The following is a 17426-nucleotide window of genomic DNA, read 5'->3' as shown; positions in this document are numbered from 1 at the left end:
TGTTCAGATAAGGTGAAGGTACCCTGGAGTCCAGGAATGCATGAGCTTCCTTAGGCCCCATCTCGTTGTCGTAGTGCTGCCATGGTTTTTCATCTCTGCCCATCACTCCGATCTTTCTGCCTTTCAACATATCCAGTGTGATGTGTCTGGAGGAGGACCATGGCATGGCAGGAGTAAGGGCCTTGCAACAGCCTGAAACCATGCGTAGCTTTTGATGTGTGTGTGGGGAATTGCAAAAAAGTCTCCCAAATGAACCCACTCCTCTGCTTTGATGGTGGCAGAGCTCAGTAGCAGCTTTAAATCTCTCTCTGTGATTCCCAGGCCACCTTTATTGTGCATACAAAGAAATACTTAACCTTGCAGGGAATTATGTATAACACTGTGGTGTGCTGATGCATAGAAATGAATTATTTGTTGCATACGAAAATAGCAGCTATACTAGTTAATATTTTAATATCCATATCCAAATATCGGGTTTTCTCCCACTATTTCTTTTAGTGTATTTTATCTTTTAGTGTAGTACTTCCCGTGCAGAACAGTTGTTTTTAGGGCACTGTAGAAGGCAGGTTCTGTTCTCTTTTAGCAAGGTGTCCTTGCGAGAATTTTGCCTTAAATGGAAGGAGGAAGTTTTGAAGTCAGGATTTACAGCTCTGGGATCACTGGAGCACGGAGTGATCTCGTGTTAATGGCAAGCTGTGCTGTCTTTGTGGTTTATTTCCCCTTTAGATCAAATGTTTAGAGAGGCTGTCAGTAGCTTGTGTGATTTGACCGGAGGTTTGTTATTGGAGAGCTTGCTGGCATTTTTGAAATGCAGCATTTCAGGGGGGTGATTAAAGAAGGGGTCTGCAATAAGGCTGCCTGGGCAATAAACAGAAATTTTGGGGATGAAGTGGTAGGGATCAAAGATTGATGATGTTTCAGCCACTTCTCTCCATACAATCCCCTCTAAAACAGAAATCCTAGTTTTGTACAACTGTATCTACAACGTGATTGCATGTTACATCCAAGAGTTCAAAAACGAAAAGAAGTGTGGGGAGGGAAGATGCTGAAGGCACATTAACGGAGAAGGAAGACAACATTCGGGATGACAACAAAAGATGGGGCTCAGTAACGATGGAGAGAGCAAGGCAGATGTTTAAATACGTGGAGGATCAAAACCTTTGGAAGAGAGAATTGGGCTCTTTGGGCCAGGAGTCAGCAAGCTCTGCAGAGGAATCTGCTGCTTTGCCGTGGTGGCTTGCACTTGTGTAACTCTCACGGGAACCGGTTTGAATGGGCAAATAAATCAAAGGTGCTAAAAAGTTATGGTTGTTCGAAGTCAGTCAGCCATTTAATAGCACCCAATATAAAGGAGACAGGCTGAGGCCAACTAAGGTGAAAAATAAGTGAGAGGCAGTGGCAGTTGTATGTCTGGAGCTAAGCTGGGTCTGCTGATGGCTGCAACAGCTTGGAAACGGAGATCTCCTGATGGGGCAGAGTGAAGAAAGTGGGGAAGAGGTATGTGCCCAATCTCTTTGTATTTATTTATTTATTGTATGCAATATAATGGGTTTTTAGCCCAGAGCTCTGCTGTGTGCTACCACACTGACCTGTAAATACCCTTGGTGTGCGTCCAACCAGGCTGCTTCCCCTCTGGCCCCTCTCAGCTGCCCAGGCTGGAGCCCAAAGTCAGGCATCAAGAGTTCAGGTATTGCTTCTTAATGTGAACTATTTACCAGGAGGTTGCTTACTGCAAGCTATGGTTTCTTTTCCCGAATGTTTTCCTACTAGTCTGCCCTGAGCTAGACCAACATGTTCATGTACAAAGTGTCCCAGGGGCCAGATCACCTGTGGTTTTCATAAATTATTACAGAGCATCAGCACATGGAGGGGCTGACAGTATTTTCTTGTGCCATTGCAGTTGTGAAGCAAATATATTGAAATCAGCAGTTGACGTTGATTTTCTTTTTAAATTGCTATTAAAAAAATCTAATTAGTGAGAGGAAGACTGAAGCAGGTTACCTCCTGTTTTCCATAGGAAAATGGTGGATTAAGAAAGGTTTGTGGACTACTGGTATCTCTGTCTGAATCCTCTTCTAAATGTTCAGGTAGGGTTTGTTATAGCCTCAATTAAGCAGCAATTGCATTGAACCTGGCCAGGCTATTTGCACCCTGGGGAAGTCTGATCCCAGCGTTTAATTTGTAAAGAACTGGGAATTTCTTTAGAAGACATTCCTAAATAGCTGTGATAAAACATCCAAAGTCAATATATTGGGTGAGTGCAGAAAAAAAAAAAAAAAAAAAACAACATTTAAATCAGCTCATTACTGCAGGGTGAGGATAATCTGGGAAACTGAAAAAAAGTAAGAGTCTTCACAAAAGACAGTGGGAGAAAATGTGCTATATCACTCCTGCATGTCTCCCTGCCTACCGGCCTACATTTGCTATCTATCTATAGCTGCTATTAAAAATAATTTCAAAATTACTTCTAATTCTAGGATGACAAAAGGCTTGATTTGGTGATAAAAGCTGAGAAGCTTGGGGAAGATTCTGGCATGTTAATGGACATTGCTGGATGCCCAGGCTATTTCTGGTGAGGAGGTGGTGCAGGTTTCTGACTACAATGGAACTCCCCACTTTTCCCCAGGCCAAGTCCTACAGGGAAGATTGCCAGCCATCCTCTGCTTGGTATATGCATACTCATCATCCTAGACAAGAACCAGGCTTTAAGTCAGTCCTCAACATCTTATGCTGACTGATGTGGTCATTTTGAAATGAAAGTCACTTTTCCCCCTTTTTAATGGAAATGAATAGGTTAACTCTGGCACAAAAAGGAGCCTCAGTCCTGCTATATCAGTGCTCATGAAGGATTTTGAATATGCCCCAGTTCCAGCTGTACTACAAAACTGCATCATCTGCTGCAGAGCCAAAAGAAAAAGACCAAAATTGACTTAATATTTTGCTTGATGAACTCCATGCTTTGATACAGGGAGAAGTACCTTCAAATTACTGAAGAAGAGCTGATCTTTAATACTGGGGTAAATGACTAGGGAGGGGTATTGGCTGACTTCTTAAGAGATGTTCTTTCATTTGCTACATGCAACTTATGTCTCCATAAGGCCTCATCTGAGCACAGGAAGGAAAGATGTCCCAGGAAGATAAAAAATCCCAAAGGTTTGTATTAACACACGGCAAGAAGAAAATGGTGATGCTGAAAGAAGAGCTGCATGTGGCATTTGCCACTGGGCTCTGGTGCATGTGCACAGCCTGCCCCAGCGTGAGGAGCGCTGTGGGTTATACTCGTGGGAGCTGTGGTGGGGTCACTGGCAGAAGATAGGAGACACCACCTCAAAACTGTGCTAATGGCAAGAAGAAAAGCATTTATCAAGTGTTTTCCAATGAGTTGAGTAAGCAAAAACCCAGCTTCTGAAGTTCAATCCCTGGCTTTGTCTGTATGGGAAACTGTGGCTTCTTCTGTGCTAGCCTTTGCATTCCCATGCCAGCACGAACCAGTTGGTCGCATCAGCAATCCCAGCCAGCATTAGGAAACACACAGGAGTGTTTTAAACAGAGATTATCAGCTGTGATGGAAATATTAATCTGTCTCTCAGGTTATCCATGCACATCACTTGGTTGTGGTACCAACCCTTGTGAAAACATCTGGCTGGGCGTTAGTTACCTTTCAAAAAAAAGGTGATTTTGTAGTAATTCCTTACATTCCTTTCACTAGAGAATTACTATAATTGTAGTAATTTCCTTTTAACGATGTACGTTACACATCATTAGCAAAGACATTTGCAGGGGCTGCGTTCCAGTGGCAATGGCCCTGTCCTTGTAAGGAGCCACCAAAACGTAGGCTGTGCTTCTCATACTGAGCTCCTGTGGCTTTGCAGCTTCAGCCAAAGCTGGAGGTGAATCACCAGACCTGCTTCCAACTAAATTTAATTGCCCCTGAAGTAGCACTGTGATACTGCAGTCAAAGTGGGTGGATAATTTTCAGCTGGCTGCAGAGGAGCTGCAGATGACTTTGGGAGCAGAGCGGGGGCTGCAGTGAGTGCACCCCTTCTTCAGCCAGCAAAAAGGTTGTCTGATGCCGTGCAAGGTGCAGTCACAGCCGTACAGTGATGCAGGGGACATGGCCCATGAGCTTCATATGAGAGTGGCAGCTCAGCAAGCCTGATTTGGGATCCTCCAGCAGCCTTCCTAAAGCCACGGATTAAGATGCTGGAGGGTATCAAGACACTTGTCAGGACAGCATCTAGGTAAAACTACATGGTCTAAAAAAACCCACACTGAATTCTTCTGAAAATGGCAGATGAAATGGCTTTCTCTAGGCTTAGGAGCCTATTTGCTACATTATCCCTTCCCCTGTTCAGTATGACTTCCCCTTGCAGCCAGTTCTTGGGGTGCAGTTCCCGGTACCTCTGGGTGTATCTGTGTTACGGTCGGAGCCATGGCACAGGGAAACGGGGTAATAAGCAATGGACTGCCTGCCCAGGACATCCCCATCGGTGCAGTCCTGCTGCAGAAATCTCAAAATGGGTCCAGCTGCCTGACCATGGAGAACATCCAGCTTTTGAGGCAAGTTTTGCAGATTAAAAACTCTGTTAAAAGGGATATTTTGAGGTCTCACATTTAGTGTCTGATCTGCATCTCTCAGATCTATCACAGATCAGATCTGCGGAGCTGGAGGTAATTTTTCCTAACAGCCCAGGACTGAAAACTCAAGTCGGTATGCAGCTTCATTTAAATGAATAAAGCTGCTCCTGCTGACTTCCGAGGGGACTGGATGAAAGGTCCAGAGTAGAAGCCAGTCTATGTTCTTGCTGGCTTGTGTATCCGCACACACACTCCCAAGAAAGAAGAAAAAAATGCGGTTGTCACTTTTATTCACAGGCCACAATAAAATCCAATTTGTTTACCCATAGCTCTGCAGACGCTTGGACACTAAACAGGCTTAAAGCATTTTAGAACTCAGAGTAATAAAGATAAGTCATGAAATATATTCATAATATAGCTAGAAAATATATGAGCAGTCTCAACCTGATGTAATTGAAAACGGATTTAGCAAACTCAGGCCCAGAACAATGACCTTATTTTGTAGATGCTTTAAGCTATTTGTATTGTTGAGTTAATTTCCAAAACCTCAGCCATCAGATTTCCTATATCATGGACGATTTATGATCTTAGTTTGATTTTTTTTCCCCTGGCTGCATTAGCAGGTGAGAACAACCTGATTGTGCGAGTTAGAAGGCGTAAAAGCTGCCCCTAGACTCTTCAGATTTTCACAATGGCAAATGGAGCAATAATAAAATCCCAGTTGGGGCTTTCTGATGTTCTCCGTTATATCCTTCTCTCGTTGGTTAGTTTTAACTTTGATAACTCTGTTTGGCCGGTAATTTGCTTTGCTCTTTGCCTGTGATTGAATTATTTTGAAAAGCTAGAGTAAAATGAAGATTACTCTCTCAGGAAAAAATAATGGCAGAATAGCTGCGGCCTGATTATCTCTTTTCTCAGACAATCAGTGCCAATGTAGCCAATTTCTAGTTGGTGGCATTTGTCCTTGCTGCCGGCTTAGGTGTTGACTTCAAGTACTGGGTTTAAAGGGAAGGGGGGTGAGTAGGTGAAAGAAGGTTGTCTGCCTTTAGTGTGCTCATCCAGATGACAGTCATAAAGACTTCCCCAGATCTTAAAACTGATGGAAGTTTTATTTTGTTTAGTGAGATTTGGTGCGGAATCTCAATTATTCTATTATCCTCCCTATCAGAAGGGCTGAAGTGTCCCCAGATGACCTCCTACAGGGCAGGGCATGGGTGAGGTCGAACTGTACGATTGACGCTGCCACTCTGGTACGAAGCCTGACAATTCATTTGGAGAATTTGTATCTCTCGCACCCAGGAGTTTTCAGGAAAAAGCAGGTTTCTGGAAGTCTTATCCGTTCTTTGGCGAGCACAGACACTTCTGCTTTCAGAAAAAGCTTGCTTTTCTGTGTCTTTCTTGATAAGACTGCTCCTCGAGCACGGTGTCTCCATCAGCTCTTATCACAGCACCCGCCGGCGTGTGGACCTGGTGTCAGTAATGTGGTGATCAATCCTCCTGGCCCAGGATTTTCTACCATTTTAATTTTAACTGCCAAATCCCAGCCTGGTCTGCTTCCCCTTATCGCCCGAGCTCCCCCGAGGCTGCCTTGCCTGCTAGGCTCCAGCAGCCCACAGCTTTCAGGCTGTTTCACAATTATAGATATGCAGCTCAAGGATTATCTTGTTACTCTGGAAGGCTTTTGCTTTGTGTGTTTGCAGACAAGTATTCCAGCTTGTATTAAATAATGATCAGCTTTAAGCTGATTGGTACTTTGTGGTGTTACTTGTTGGGGGATGAAAGTCCCAAGCACTGTTTATGAGTAAAATTTGTACTTTTACTCAAATTCCTGCCAGGGGCCAACCAGTTCTGTGGGGTCTCCAAACAACAAAAATGAAATAAAATTCACTGTCACCTCCTCCTTCTTCTAGATCCTTCGCTCATCCTGTATTACTTTGTGCTGTTAAATGCCAAAAAAATTTTGAAGCGTATTGGTACCTGCCTCCCTGTTCTCACCTATGACTCTAGAGGCTGCAAGATAGGAGTCAGAGCAGTATTTAGGCACAGATTTTAAACACCAGCATTTCAGAGGCTGCTGCAAAGGTGCAGCCTGGCACACGTTAATCCAAAAAAAAAGCAAGCAAGAATAAAATGAAAGAGAGAAGTTATAAGATATAAACTGAGTAAAGGAGAAAGACTTTTTCCGTAAACTTTGAGAGAAACACCTTTGTGTCTTTTGGAGGTGAGTGAACGGTAAATTTGGATTAAAGTACTTTCCTGAAAAAAATCACTTGATTTTACAATTTGTCTTTCCCAGTAAGTTGATTTATATGGCTTTCCTGGGAGTTTAATTCTTCCTGCTCTCTGTGTGGAAGGACAATTTCAAGGTGAACAAGTACTGATTTAAGGTTTGCAGGAATTGTACCCTAGATAAAGACCTGTTTAGCCCTTGTGGGATAGAAATGCTGTTATCCTTTTGATCTTGATGCTTGAAGACATATATTCATTGCCAGTCAGGATCAGAAGGAACCAGACCTTGATCTTGGCTAGGATACTGCATAAATAGGAGTACTGTGGGGGAAGCTTCTCATCCAATTGTGCAATATGCAGAGGTGGAGATGGATGGTGTGGATGGGGCTCTTGCTCTGGGCACAGTCTTTCGTCTGCTTGAGCTAATGATTGTCACAACTGGGTTAGCCTCCAGGTGACACTGGTGGGGTGCTTCAAGCAATAGGTACTTGTTGAAGTATTTTCCCCCTGCCAGATGCTTTAGTTTTCTGTAATTGAAAACAGACAGCAGATCTGGGACCCATCCTCCCATCTGTGCGTTGGTATTCTGCACCCCGCCTGCTGCAAAGAGGTCACATTTTGGGGAAGGAAGGAAGAAAAACAATAGAGGCAGCTGGGCACTGTGTAGCCATTGTGGTGCTCTGAAAATGATACCCTTTTCACCCAGCGTTATTGTAGATTTTGTTCTCCTGCTGTGTTCCTTTCGTAATTGCCAATTAAATAAGTATCTTGGACTCAGTTTATCACTGGTCTAAATTTGTCTGTGTCAGGCAAGGGAAACTGGGTTAGCATTTGACAATGCAGGTATGTTTTAGGAACAGCAGACTTATTTAGTTTGGGGAAGAAATATCGATATGTATGTGGTAAGTTGGCTAATTTTGTCCTCTAGCATCATTTCCTGAAAGAGAAGCAACAGGGTTTATAATTTATCTGATTAAATAATAAATGATACGTTCTACTGCAAAATAGACAGCATTTCCAGTCTATGAATCTTCTGTGGATATGAATGGAAAGACTCCAAATAGTATGTGAATGGGGACAGTTATTCTGTGCTAGGCACTGCTGCACACCAGAGCAGCATCAGTGGCTTGAACAAGAAACTTGAGGTAAATCAAGGTTTCTTTAAAGTTTCTTTTGTCTCTCTCCTATTGCTTTATTGTTGAACTTCAGACCTTCTCACCTCCACCTGTGGCTTTAAAGACATGCTGTACCTGTCCACAGCACACAGTGAAAGGCTCCAGATACAACAGTTAGGCATAAGCCTTTGTCACCTTGTCAGCAAAAGTTGCAAAGGAGTCTTCCTTACATCCCGTTGTACATGGATTTGATAATTTTTTTCTTTGTTGGTCATTTAAGTAGGTTGTAATAAGCTGAGTATTAAATCAACACTGGGGCAAATATATTAAAAAAATATGCAAAGTGTATGGCCAGATTTTTCAAATCTGGATCTTATGTTTCAATCTCTGAGTTGAGACCAGAGACGCATTCCCCCAAGCACTGACTATCTGCAGGGCCTCTTCATACAGCTGGAGATGAGGCTGCTAAAGTGCCTGTGCACTTCTGGCCAGAGCCAGTATCAAAATAAACGTTCAAGGATGAGCTTGGAGCTTGCTGCTGAAATTACAGCAAGTTCCTCTTTAGGTACCCAGGAGAACATTATTAAACCTCTGTCTTGTGACTCCTTCGCGTGCTGGTAGGTTTGCCAAAAGGCACCCAGCAAGCTGTAGCCCGTATGGCCGGGCAGATGGATTCTGTGCGTCATCAGGTCCCTTTAGAAGTAAAAGCACAACATTAAGGTGACACAGTCCTTGTGTGTTTAAACAGTTGACAACTGAAGCAAGATGTGTCTTGTTATGCTTGGTAGCTGCTATTTTGCGTTTCTGTCCAGAGCTGGGAGATGTACTGTGTTGGAGAACGTGTAGCTAGGCGGAGATGGCAAAAGATGTTGCTGGGTCTGTCATTAATTGCAGCCCTGGGTCTTCTCCTATCTATCATACATCCCTTAATGAGCATCCTGAATCATTTGAACATACGGTAGACAAAATGCTCCATAACTTCTTAAATGTAATTCAGTTTTAGGATGAAACTTGCAGGCTTTTAGTCTTTAGGCTTGAGTCATGCTTTGGGTTAATAGCCCAATTAGTTGCTAATGGCCAATGGATCCATAGCCAGGAGCAATGAAGCTTCACCTGGCTGTGGTGCTGCCAGAGCTGCCAGTTCCCACCCTGTGGCTGATGAGCTCTGCATTGGTTGAGGGCCAGGTCTGCAGAAGCACTTGGAGATAATTTTTGGTCTGAATCTTTAAATTTGAACGTAACTCTTGATTTTCAGTTGTTGTGCCCCTTGCTTTGCCTGTACCCTAATAGCGACTGTGTTGCTGTTTGCAGATGACGGGAAGCTGTCCCTGGAGGAGTTTCAGGCCTTTTTTTCTGACGGAACGCTCAACGAAGAAGAACTTGAGAAGCTCTTTCATACCATTGACTCAGACAACACCAAGTAAGTTCCCTGTGCTGACACACCCTTGTTTCATGGAGCCGTTGGATCACGGCATTAGTATGCAGGGGCAGTGCTGCTCCGGAGAGCTAAGCACCACAGAGGCTGCAGGGTGCAACTCGCTTTGCAAAACTTTGCAAAATCTTCATTTCTGCTTGGTTTGTGTCTCATCGTGATGGCCACTATGACTTCTTTTGTCTTGGTGTTTTTTTCAGGCCATTTTCTCTAGTTCAACCTGATCTTTACAGCATCTGAAATAATGCTTAGTTTTACCCATGAGGGTATTTAATTGGCTCTTCAGCTTTTCCACTTTATCTAAAAGCTTCGCTGTGCTATAAAAGGTAACGGTGTCAATCTCTGTAAGCATTGTCCTATCCAGCTGTTTTACACACAACAAACTGGAATGATTTGTGGTCTTGTCTCTTTATGATCTCTCTCTATCCCCTGCACTTGGACCATGCCTTCTTCGCCTCCCATTCAAAATACCCCCTGGTACAGTGATTGCTCTAGCACTTAAAAGAAATGAGCCTCCTTCTCTTCAAGGCGGAATTCAGCTGCGCAGAGGCCAGCCCAAGCCCTGCAGCTGCTGTTGCAGATGCTTTGCCTCTGCTCTGATCCAAGCAGCCTGATGTGGCTGCACTTCTGTCAGTACAAAGCCCCCGCAAGGCAACAAGGGCAAGTGGATGGATCCACAAGCAGCACTGTGCTCTCTGCATCGCAGCTGCAGTAGCAGAGAAAAATGATGGCAAAGGAGGGCTCTAGGTGTGCTTTAGTTTTATGTTGCATCAAAGTTGACACTATATATGGCACCTGACTGCTCTTGCTGAGAATCAAGCTTTTGCAGGCTGCGCCAAGCTATCAAATTAAGGTGACAAACTCGTTAGCAGCCCCTCCGCCTGCCTTTGCCGTCTCTCCCTCAGTGCCCTTCTGACTGCCCTTGCCTTTGGGAGGGTCTGAGATGTTTGTGATCCCCCTGACAAGTGTCTGGCACCGGCGGAGTTCGGGATTGGCACAAAGCCGTGGGGTCTGCAGGGCCCCGATGGGAGCCCCCTCTGCCAGCAGCTAGCGACAGCGTTGGGCACCAGCACAAAGGACGCAGCCCACTGGTGGTGTTCTCTTTCCAAGAGGAACCCACCTTCAAAAGCCCGAGTAGTTTAGGCTGTTTGGAAATACAAATGAAAGCCAGCTTTGAGTCATATTCCAGTGTGACTCTTATTCCTCTAGAGAGAAAAAATCTGTCCAAAAAGCAGATGAAAAGAGAATCCAGTTTCAAATGAGAAGTCTTGCAGTAAGTAAGTAAGTAAGTGCTTAAAAAAATAATAGCCTGGTTGATTATAAAGCCTTCTGGCAGCAGATAGATCGAGTCTTGCCTGTGTGAGTGGTGCATGCTTTGCTACCCATCCAAAATATCCCCTGGAAAGCAGTGATCGCTCCAGAGTGCACTGGCACCAAAGCAGCAGATGTAAAGCTCATCAACCTGGTACAAGGGCTGCTGCTGAAGATGTTTCTGAAAGCAAAGTAAATGTGAGGTTTCTCAAAATCCTGTCTTTCCAATGTGTGTACTTCCCAAAGTTTGTTCCAAGATCGAAATGCCAAAGACCAGCTTGGTATATACTGTTCACTGAATAATTAATCAAAGGAACTTAAATGATCTTGTTACTGAAATTAACTGAGAATGATCCGTCCCTTCTAATGGTTCCTCTTCAATAGACACTAGATGCTGCCTTATGCTTTGTGGGTCTATTTATCAAGCTCCAGGCGATGCTTCCGGGTGGGCTCTCTACAAACTCTGGGACTTGGGTGCTCACCTGCCTCTCTTCTGAAATAATTTATAGCATTGCCTGAGCTTACAAACTTTCATCTGGCCTTTGAAAGGATGCACACAGCTGATGTGTAACCCGGGGTGTATGGGGGTTAGTGTGCGGATGTTTCCTCTGGCGTTCTGGAAATGGGAAATTGGATTGCAGTCCATTTTTGCTTGGGAATTGTAGACAATCTGCAGCTTGCTCTGAGCCTTGGTAAGGGATGTCTTCTAAACTGGACAGAGAGACAATGTGTCATTTCTAAATGTCATGCAACAGTGCTGCCAACAAGCGGGGTCTCACTGAGCTGCTCCTGAGCATGGCAAGAGTTCCCACAATAGTATTCGTTACTATTGAATAGTATTTTTCTTTTCCCAAGCTGGCTTGATCTAGTCATCAATACACATTAGGGACCAATACTTGCACAGAGCAGTGTAGCATCTGCTGTTCTTGGCTGTAAGGAAAAGCCATGAGTTGGTCACACTTCCAAGTTAAATCCTTGCATGAAATTGGCACTTGCTTATTGATTTGGAAAGCATAGACACCTACAGCAAATTTATCAGGTTGGGGGAAGGAAATATTCCTCGTTTTTTATTTGCAAGAGCTCTCTTAGTCTCCAGAAAACCTATTGCAGAGCCGGGCTTCCTTGTGCAAAACTGCTTTTCACTATGAAACAAGTCGTTTGCTTGACTGCAGTCTTGCGTCTAGTACAGTCCTTCAAGCTGTGCGTGTGCTCTTCACCTTGCCCTGTCTTTTCTTGTCTGCCCAGTAAATCGGCGCATCTGTGGGAGGTCTGGCAGGAGGAATGCTGCCTCCAGCCTCCTGCTTGCCCGAGCACTAGGGTTGCAATTTCGAGTGCCGCTGCCACTGAGCAAGAGGAGTGGAGTGGAGCTTTCATTTTTCCATTTTACAGGAGAACAGAGGAACAATATTAACTTTATCTTTCCAAAAGGCTGTTTAAATGACAATTATTTGCAATTTGATTGAAGTTTGTTTATTTTTAAAGCTGGTTTTTGATATTCCGTTTTATCTCTGTTTTTCTCATATTGCCCATCATGTTTGTTTAGTGTGCAAAACAAAGTTTGCTATTGAAATTACATTACAGCTAGAGTAGAAAATGACAAAAATTATGTTCCTGCTGATTATTAGTAATTGCTGTTACCATCCAAATTACAAAATGTTGATTCTATTTCCTAGAGTATTTTTAGGAGCAGGGAACTGCCTTACTGGAGTAGACAAAATGAATGTCTGTACCAGTTTCTTGACTTGCTTTAGTTGGGAAGACAGTGGAAAGGAGAAAAGTTGGGCAGATGAATGGCAAGATGAGGTTGGTTACGGATGCAGGAGTAGCTGTGGTGCTGCAGGGAATCAGTCATGATGTGCTGTGGCTGGAGGAGTGTGTGCTTCTGTCGTGGGCATCACAGTTCCTCTGTGAAAAACCTCATTGGCAGCAAGGTGTGGTTAGGAGGATGCTTAAATGAAATGAGATACTCCAAAATAGCCCAAGGGCATTAATGAGGCTCCTTCTTTCTGCTTGACTGCCTGGGAAGTGTCTCTAGGAGGTTAATGATGTGGCATGGCGGGCATGGGCTCCAAACACCCACCCTGGGGTTTTATTACCAGGTATCTCCGTAAGAGAACCTGCCACCCATGGCAGGGTGCGAGGACTGCGCTGTAAGTCCCGTCACTGCTCGTGATTTCATCTGGCAGCAGGAACGTGCAAAATGTGTCGTGTGTTTCAATCCTTTTTTGACAAAATTATATTCATAACCCTGCTGTTGCTTAAAAATTATGATCAAATGGTGTTTTTCTCTCCGTTTTTCTCACACTGGGTACCCTCCTTCCCTCCTCCCAACCAGAGCAGGAGGTAAAAGCAAGACGTTGCTAGGTGGTTTTTCATTATTGGTTTTAGCTGCTATTTCAGGAGGTTTCAGCGGTGCTTTATGGGGAGCTGCCTGAAGATTAATGGGGAGGTAATGATATGTTACTATTAATATCAATGCTACTGGAATTGCACAAATTATGTGTATGATATGTACACACACATTTAAATATATATATTTGGTTTAGTGGCAGATCAGGGCTTTATAAAACGTTAGATTGATGTTCACCTAGGAAATCCTATTATATTTGCAGAATTATCTACACCTTTTCTTACCTTGTCTAACGATATATATCAACTTTAAAAGGAAAAAAACATTGCAAATGGAAAGTCAAACAGTTTCAGGGTCAGAAATGACCAGATGAAACCTTCTCAAAATGTTACTTTGCTACTGGACAAAACTTGCTTTGTCTGACCCACAGTTCCCATCTTCTTCCAGCTCCCTGGGCCAGTGCTTACACCCGCTCTGCATCCCTTGGAAGGAAGGAGCACCTCTCAGTCCTTGTGAAAGCAGGGGGAGGTCAGACATGGCTGTTGACCAAACTAATTTAGTCCTGGCAGGGGATTTTAAAAATTCCTTTTCTATCTCTCTCATACTTTTTTTCACAGCTGCAGAGGACAATCCTTTGAGGAGAGATCCACTCACTGGAGCAGGACCTCTCCGATGAGCTGTACAGGTCCATTCACAAGGAGCCAAGAACACAGCATTAGCATTCCACTGCTCTGTCATTTATTATCTCTTCGCTAGGCTTATAGCTATTCTTTTAATTGCTTTATTTTCCGCCCCCTCCCCCCCCCTCTAAATGAGCTCTTCTCTCCAGTGGCAAACACTAGAAAAGGTTGGAGTATGCATGTAGGATAATTAACAGAAGCGATATCTCTTCTCAGAAGCCCTTCACAGCTTCCTCAGACTGTCACTTTTGCTGGAGGATTGTGACAAATGGAGAACCAAAGACGATCGGGTTCTCCAGCCTGTACTGCATTCAGCAGCATGCCATCTCCTGCCCTTTGTGGTGGTTACATAGGGCTGTACTCAGAGGGGCAATGATGGGGGATGGATGGGAAAATGCAACCCTTCGGATGCTGAACAACGTCCTGCCTGGAAACATGGAGCCACCTTCCTTCCTGACCCCTCAGCTGCTCAGATACCACAGCAAGCTGTATCATAAATCAGAGTAATCTGGGGTCGCTTTGGGGTGCAGGGATGTAGTGGGGTACAGTCAGGGCAGCTACCAACCTGAGTGCTGTGTTCAACCCCAGAGGTAGGGGAGGCAGAGCTGCTCAGGGCCACCCCAGAAGCAGGTAATGATGCTGATGAACTACTCTGCCTGTGCTAACTAGCCCTGCTGTGAAGTGGAGTGTGTCACCCCGGAGAGCGCTGTGCCAGCACAGCCATGCTGCTTCCAGTGGTGGATTCAGCTCGAGCATTTCGAGAGACCTGCAATGCCATTGCAGATGGGGGGAGCTTTGCGTTGGAAGCTTTTGCAGGGAGATGGGGTGTACCTGGCCCTGTATGGGGTGTTTAAACAGCTGCAACCCCAAGCGTAGCTGCTGGTGGGAGCGATCTGCCACCTGGCAAAACAAAGCTGGCTGAGGTCTGTCCAGCCCTGGGCAGTCATGGCTGGGACAGCTGCTCCTCAGGGCCTGGCTGCGAGTGCCGCTTACTTAAGGTTGATGGAAGCAGAGCAAACAAGGAGGGACAAGTCTATATTTCACTGGCTGTTAATTGTGCAGGAGAAGCTGTTAAGATCGTGTTAGCGCTAATGAGAGATACAAGCAGGAGCGAGCTGTCTCCTGCAGTTGTGACTTTCTGGTTACGCGGTGTGTTTCGAGCTGGAGGCAGGTGTGCAGAGCATCGGTGCCAGTGCCGAGACCTCTAAGGAGAGGAAGGGAGCACAGCAGCATGTGCTCCTCCTGCGCGGCCTCCCCAGTCCCCTTCCTTCTCTAACTCAGCTAGGAAAAATCCTCCCAGGTCTTGTCTGATTTCTACACTCTGCAAACATCATCAGGGTATTTGCAAGGCTCAAAACCTCTCAAGATTGGGCTGATAGCTTGCACAGATGAATTTTACTTCTCCATAACTTTGGTTGCATTGATACTCAGAGGTCAAAATTGTTTTACATTAGACCCTGTGCAAACCCATAAGAGTTGGTGCCCGTGGCTATGGAGCTTAATGCTCCACAATGGTGAGTAGCATCCAAAGAGTGGGAAGAGATGGTGGCAAGGTGCTGCTAGTGTAGCTGATGGTCTGGACTGATGCTGTTCCCCACGAGAGGAGCCAAAGAAAGACGTCTCAGTAGCAGCCCTGCAGCTTTCTGGCTCAGTGGTACCCTGAGCTCGAAAACTCCTGTTTTGGCATTGTATAAGAGCAATGTGGCATTCTGGAGGGGTCAGAGGCAAAGGCAAAGGAGCTCAAAATCTATTCCCAAGTGAAAAGCAAGCAGTGAACAGCTTGCAAGGAAGCTTGGTGTGTGCAAGCTAAAGCTACACCTTGTGGTCCAGCTGACAACTTGGGCAGAAATGGAGCTTCACATCATCACAAATGAACATGAGGTTCTCAACAACCTCTTTCCAGCTCACAACCCTGCTCCAGACCTGGACACCTTCGGCACCTTGGATCATGCAGCAGCCTGCTGTCCTTCTGCTCCAGTAATTATTTTCCTCTGGTGGAAAAGGTCTGTTTTTACCACTTTGGCTATCACAGTTCCCCTGGGCATACCCTCTGAGATGCTTTGCCTTCCCACAACCTACATCAGGTGTGATGTCCTTTGGTGTGAGGAGACTCCATCTGGTAGAGTCCATTGTGGGCTTTAGCTCATGCTGCCCATGCTTTTCTCCAGGCCTCTGCAGTCCAGTCCTCTCAAAGTTGAAGAGAAAATACTTCCAATTCTTGGGCAAGGAACAATGACAATTATGATTGAGTATTTTTCTCCTGTTTTTTTTCTCCCCCTCCCTAATCTTGGCTATTTGCATTGCAAACCGGATTCAGTGGAGTGCCAGATTTGCCTGGGAGCCGAAGCCCACGCTACGGAGATGGATGTGCCCATTGAAACCAACTTAATTTTTGAATATTGAATGTTCTCAATTAGCTCTCTGGGAAACAAACTGCGGATGGTATAATCAGCTGAGATTTTGATTAACTGATTCAAGAGACAGTTCTTGTCTCTTCTGAAAGGGACAAAATGATTGCACAAAAATTATATGTCTGGCTCTAATTTCTGGCTCTCAAGAGCGTGGGCATTTGGTGGATTTTGTTCTTTCTGTTTATGTGGAAGATGTTTTTTGAGTCCTAACTTATTCTTCTCTGTGCCGACATGTCACTTATGCTATACTCTGCTCCGCTTTTCATTTAAGTGAAGAAATACTTGGTGCCAAAGCTGGTGCTCAGCAGCTGTGTGCTGACGGAGCTACAAAACATCTCAGGCTCACCAAAGAAAATGGGCTTTTAAAAAAAATCACTCACTGTGAAGGTCATTGGAAAAAACACAAAGGTGGAAAAACTGCACAGAAACTTGTTTGAAAAAACATTTGAGACGTTTTTCTATTTCTAATTGTATTTCCCAGGTGTTTTGCCAGGCAGCCTCTCGGCAGGGTCCCTGGAGGGAGCCCGTTTAATACTGGCAGCAGGGCAGATTGGAGCTGGGAGCAGTGGGCTGGTGTTTACTGCGAAGGGTGAGGAACAGGGAGCAAAATATCACACTGGAGGGGTTTCTAGCTGGGACCGGGGCTTGGCGGCTTATTTTTCAGACTGTGCAGGGCCACTGTGCATCAGAGGTTTTCTTTTCTAGGGAATGGAAAGATACCAAGGTCTTGCATTAAAACCATAAAAGTGACTAAGATATATAATTCTAATCAGCTGCTTGTGTTCAAGTCATGTAGGCATTGTAGTGTTTTGGTTTAAGCTCCAGTCTTACCAATTTATCCATGTGTATTTTCTGAATAAGTGTGCATAGGGCACCACGATCAAGCAGCAGATGTGTCCAGCTGCTGCTTGGTAGGCAGAGCAAGCTGTCTGCCTTGGGACTGAATTTGGGAAGAGGTTTTTTAGATCATTTTTCAGTGGCAGGAGAAGTGAATACATGAGAAACAAAGACATTGGGAAAACACAGGCAACAGCATGCAGGGGTTGCCTCTTGTGTATCACATATCCCAACTATCGTGTACCCCAATGGGCACGTTTGTTGCTCTGATTTCTTTCACTTCTACATACAACTTTGGTGATAATGAACATACCTGCAAAACCTAAAAGGAGGAGGAAGCTGATTTAATTTTAATTCATGCTCTCAATGTCTTACCATTTTTTCTGGCAATTAGCACATCATTCAGCTGAGCTCAGAACAATTAGTTTTTCCCTGTCTCTTTTGCAGTTCAATATTACAGGGATTACAAATACAAATCAGGTT

General features: G+C 44.6%; 1 protein-coding gene across 1 annotated transcript in view; it reads left to right on the top strand.

Annotated features, from left to right (window-relative positions):
• NECAB2 (N-terminal EF-hand calcium binding protein 2) overlaps positions 1–17426 on the top strand; it is a gene marked incomplete at both ends in the record, with an annotated part of 84367 nt that overhangs the window by 32484 nt on the left and 34457 nt on the right. The window contains one exon of the mRNA XM_082319228.1: positions 9234–9342. Coding sequence (XP_082175354.1) covers positions 9234–9342 — 109 coding nt within the window. The remainder of the gene's footprint in view (positions 1–9233; positions 9343–17426) is intronic.

Source organism: Platalea leucorodia (assembly GCF_965183815.1).
Source record: "Platalea leucorodia genome assembly, chromosome: 8".
Lineage (NCBI taxonomy): Eukaryota > Metazoa > Chordata > Aves > Pelecaniformes > Threskiornithidae > Platalea > Platalea leucorodia.
Note: the sequence above shows the minus strand (reverse complement) of the source record. Positions and strands in the feature narration are given on the sequence as shown.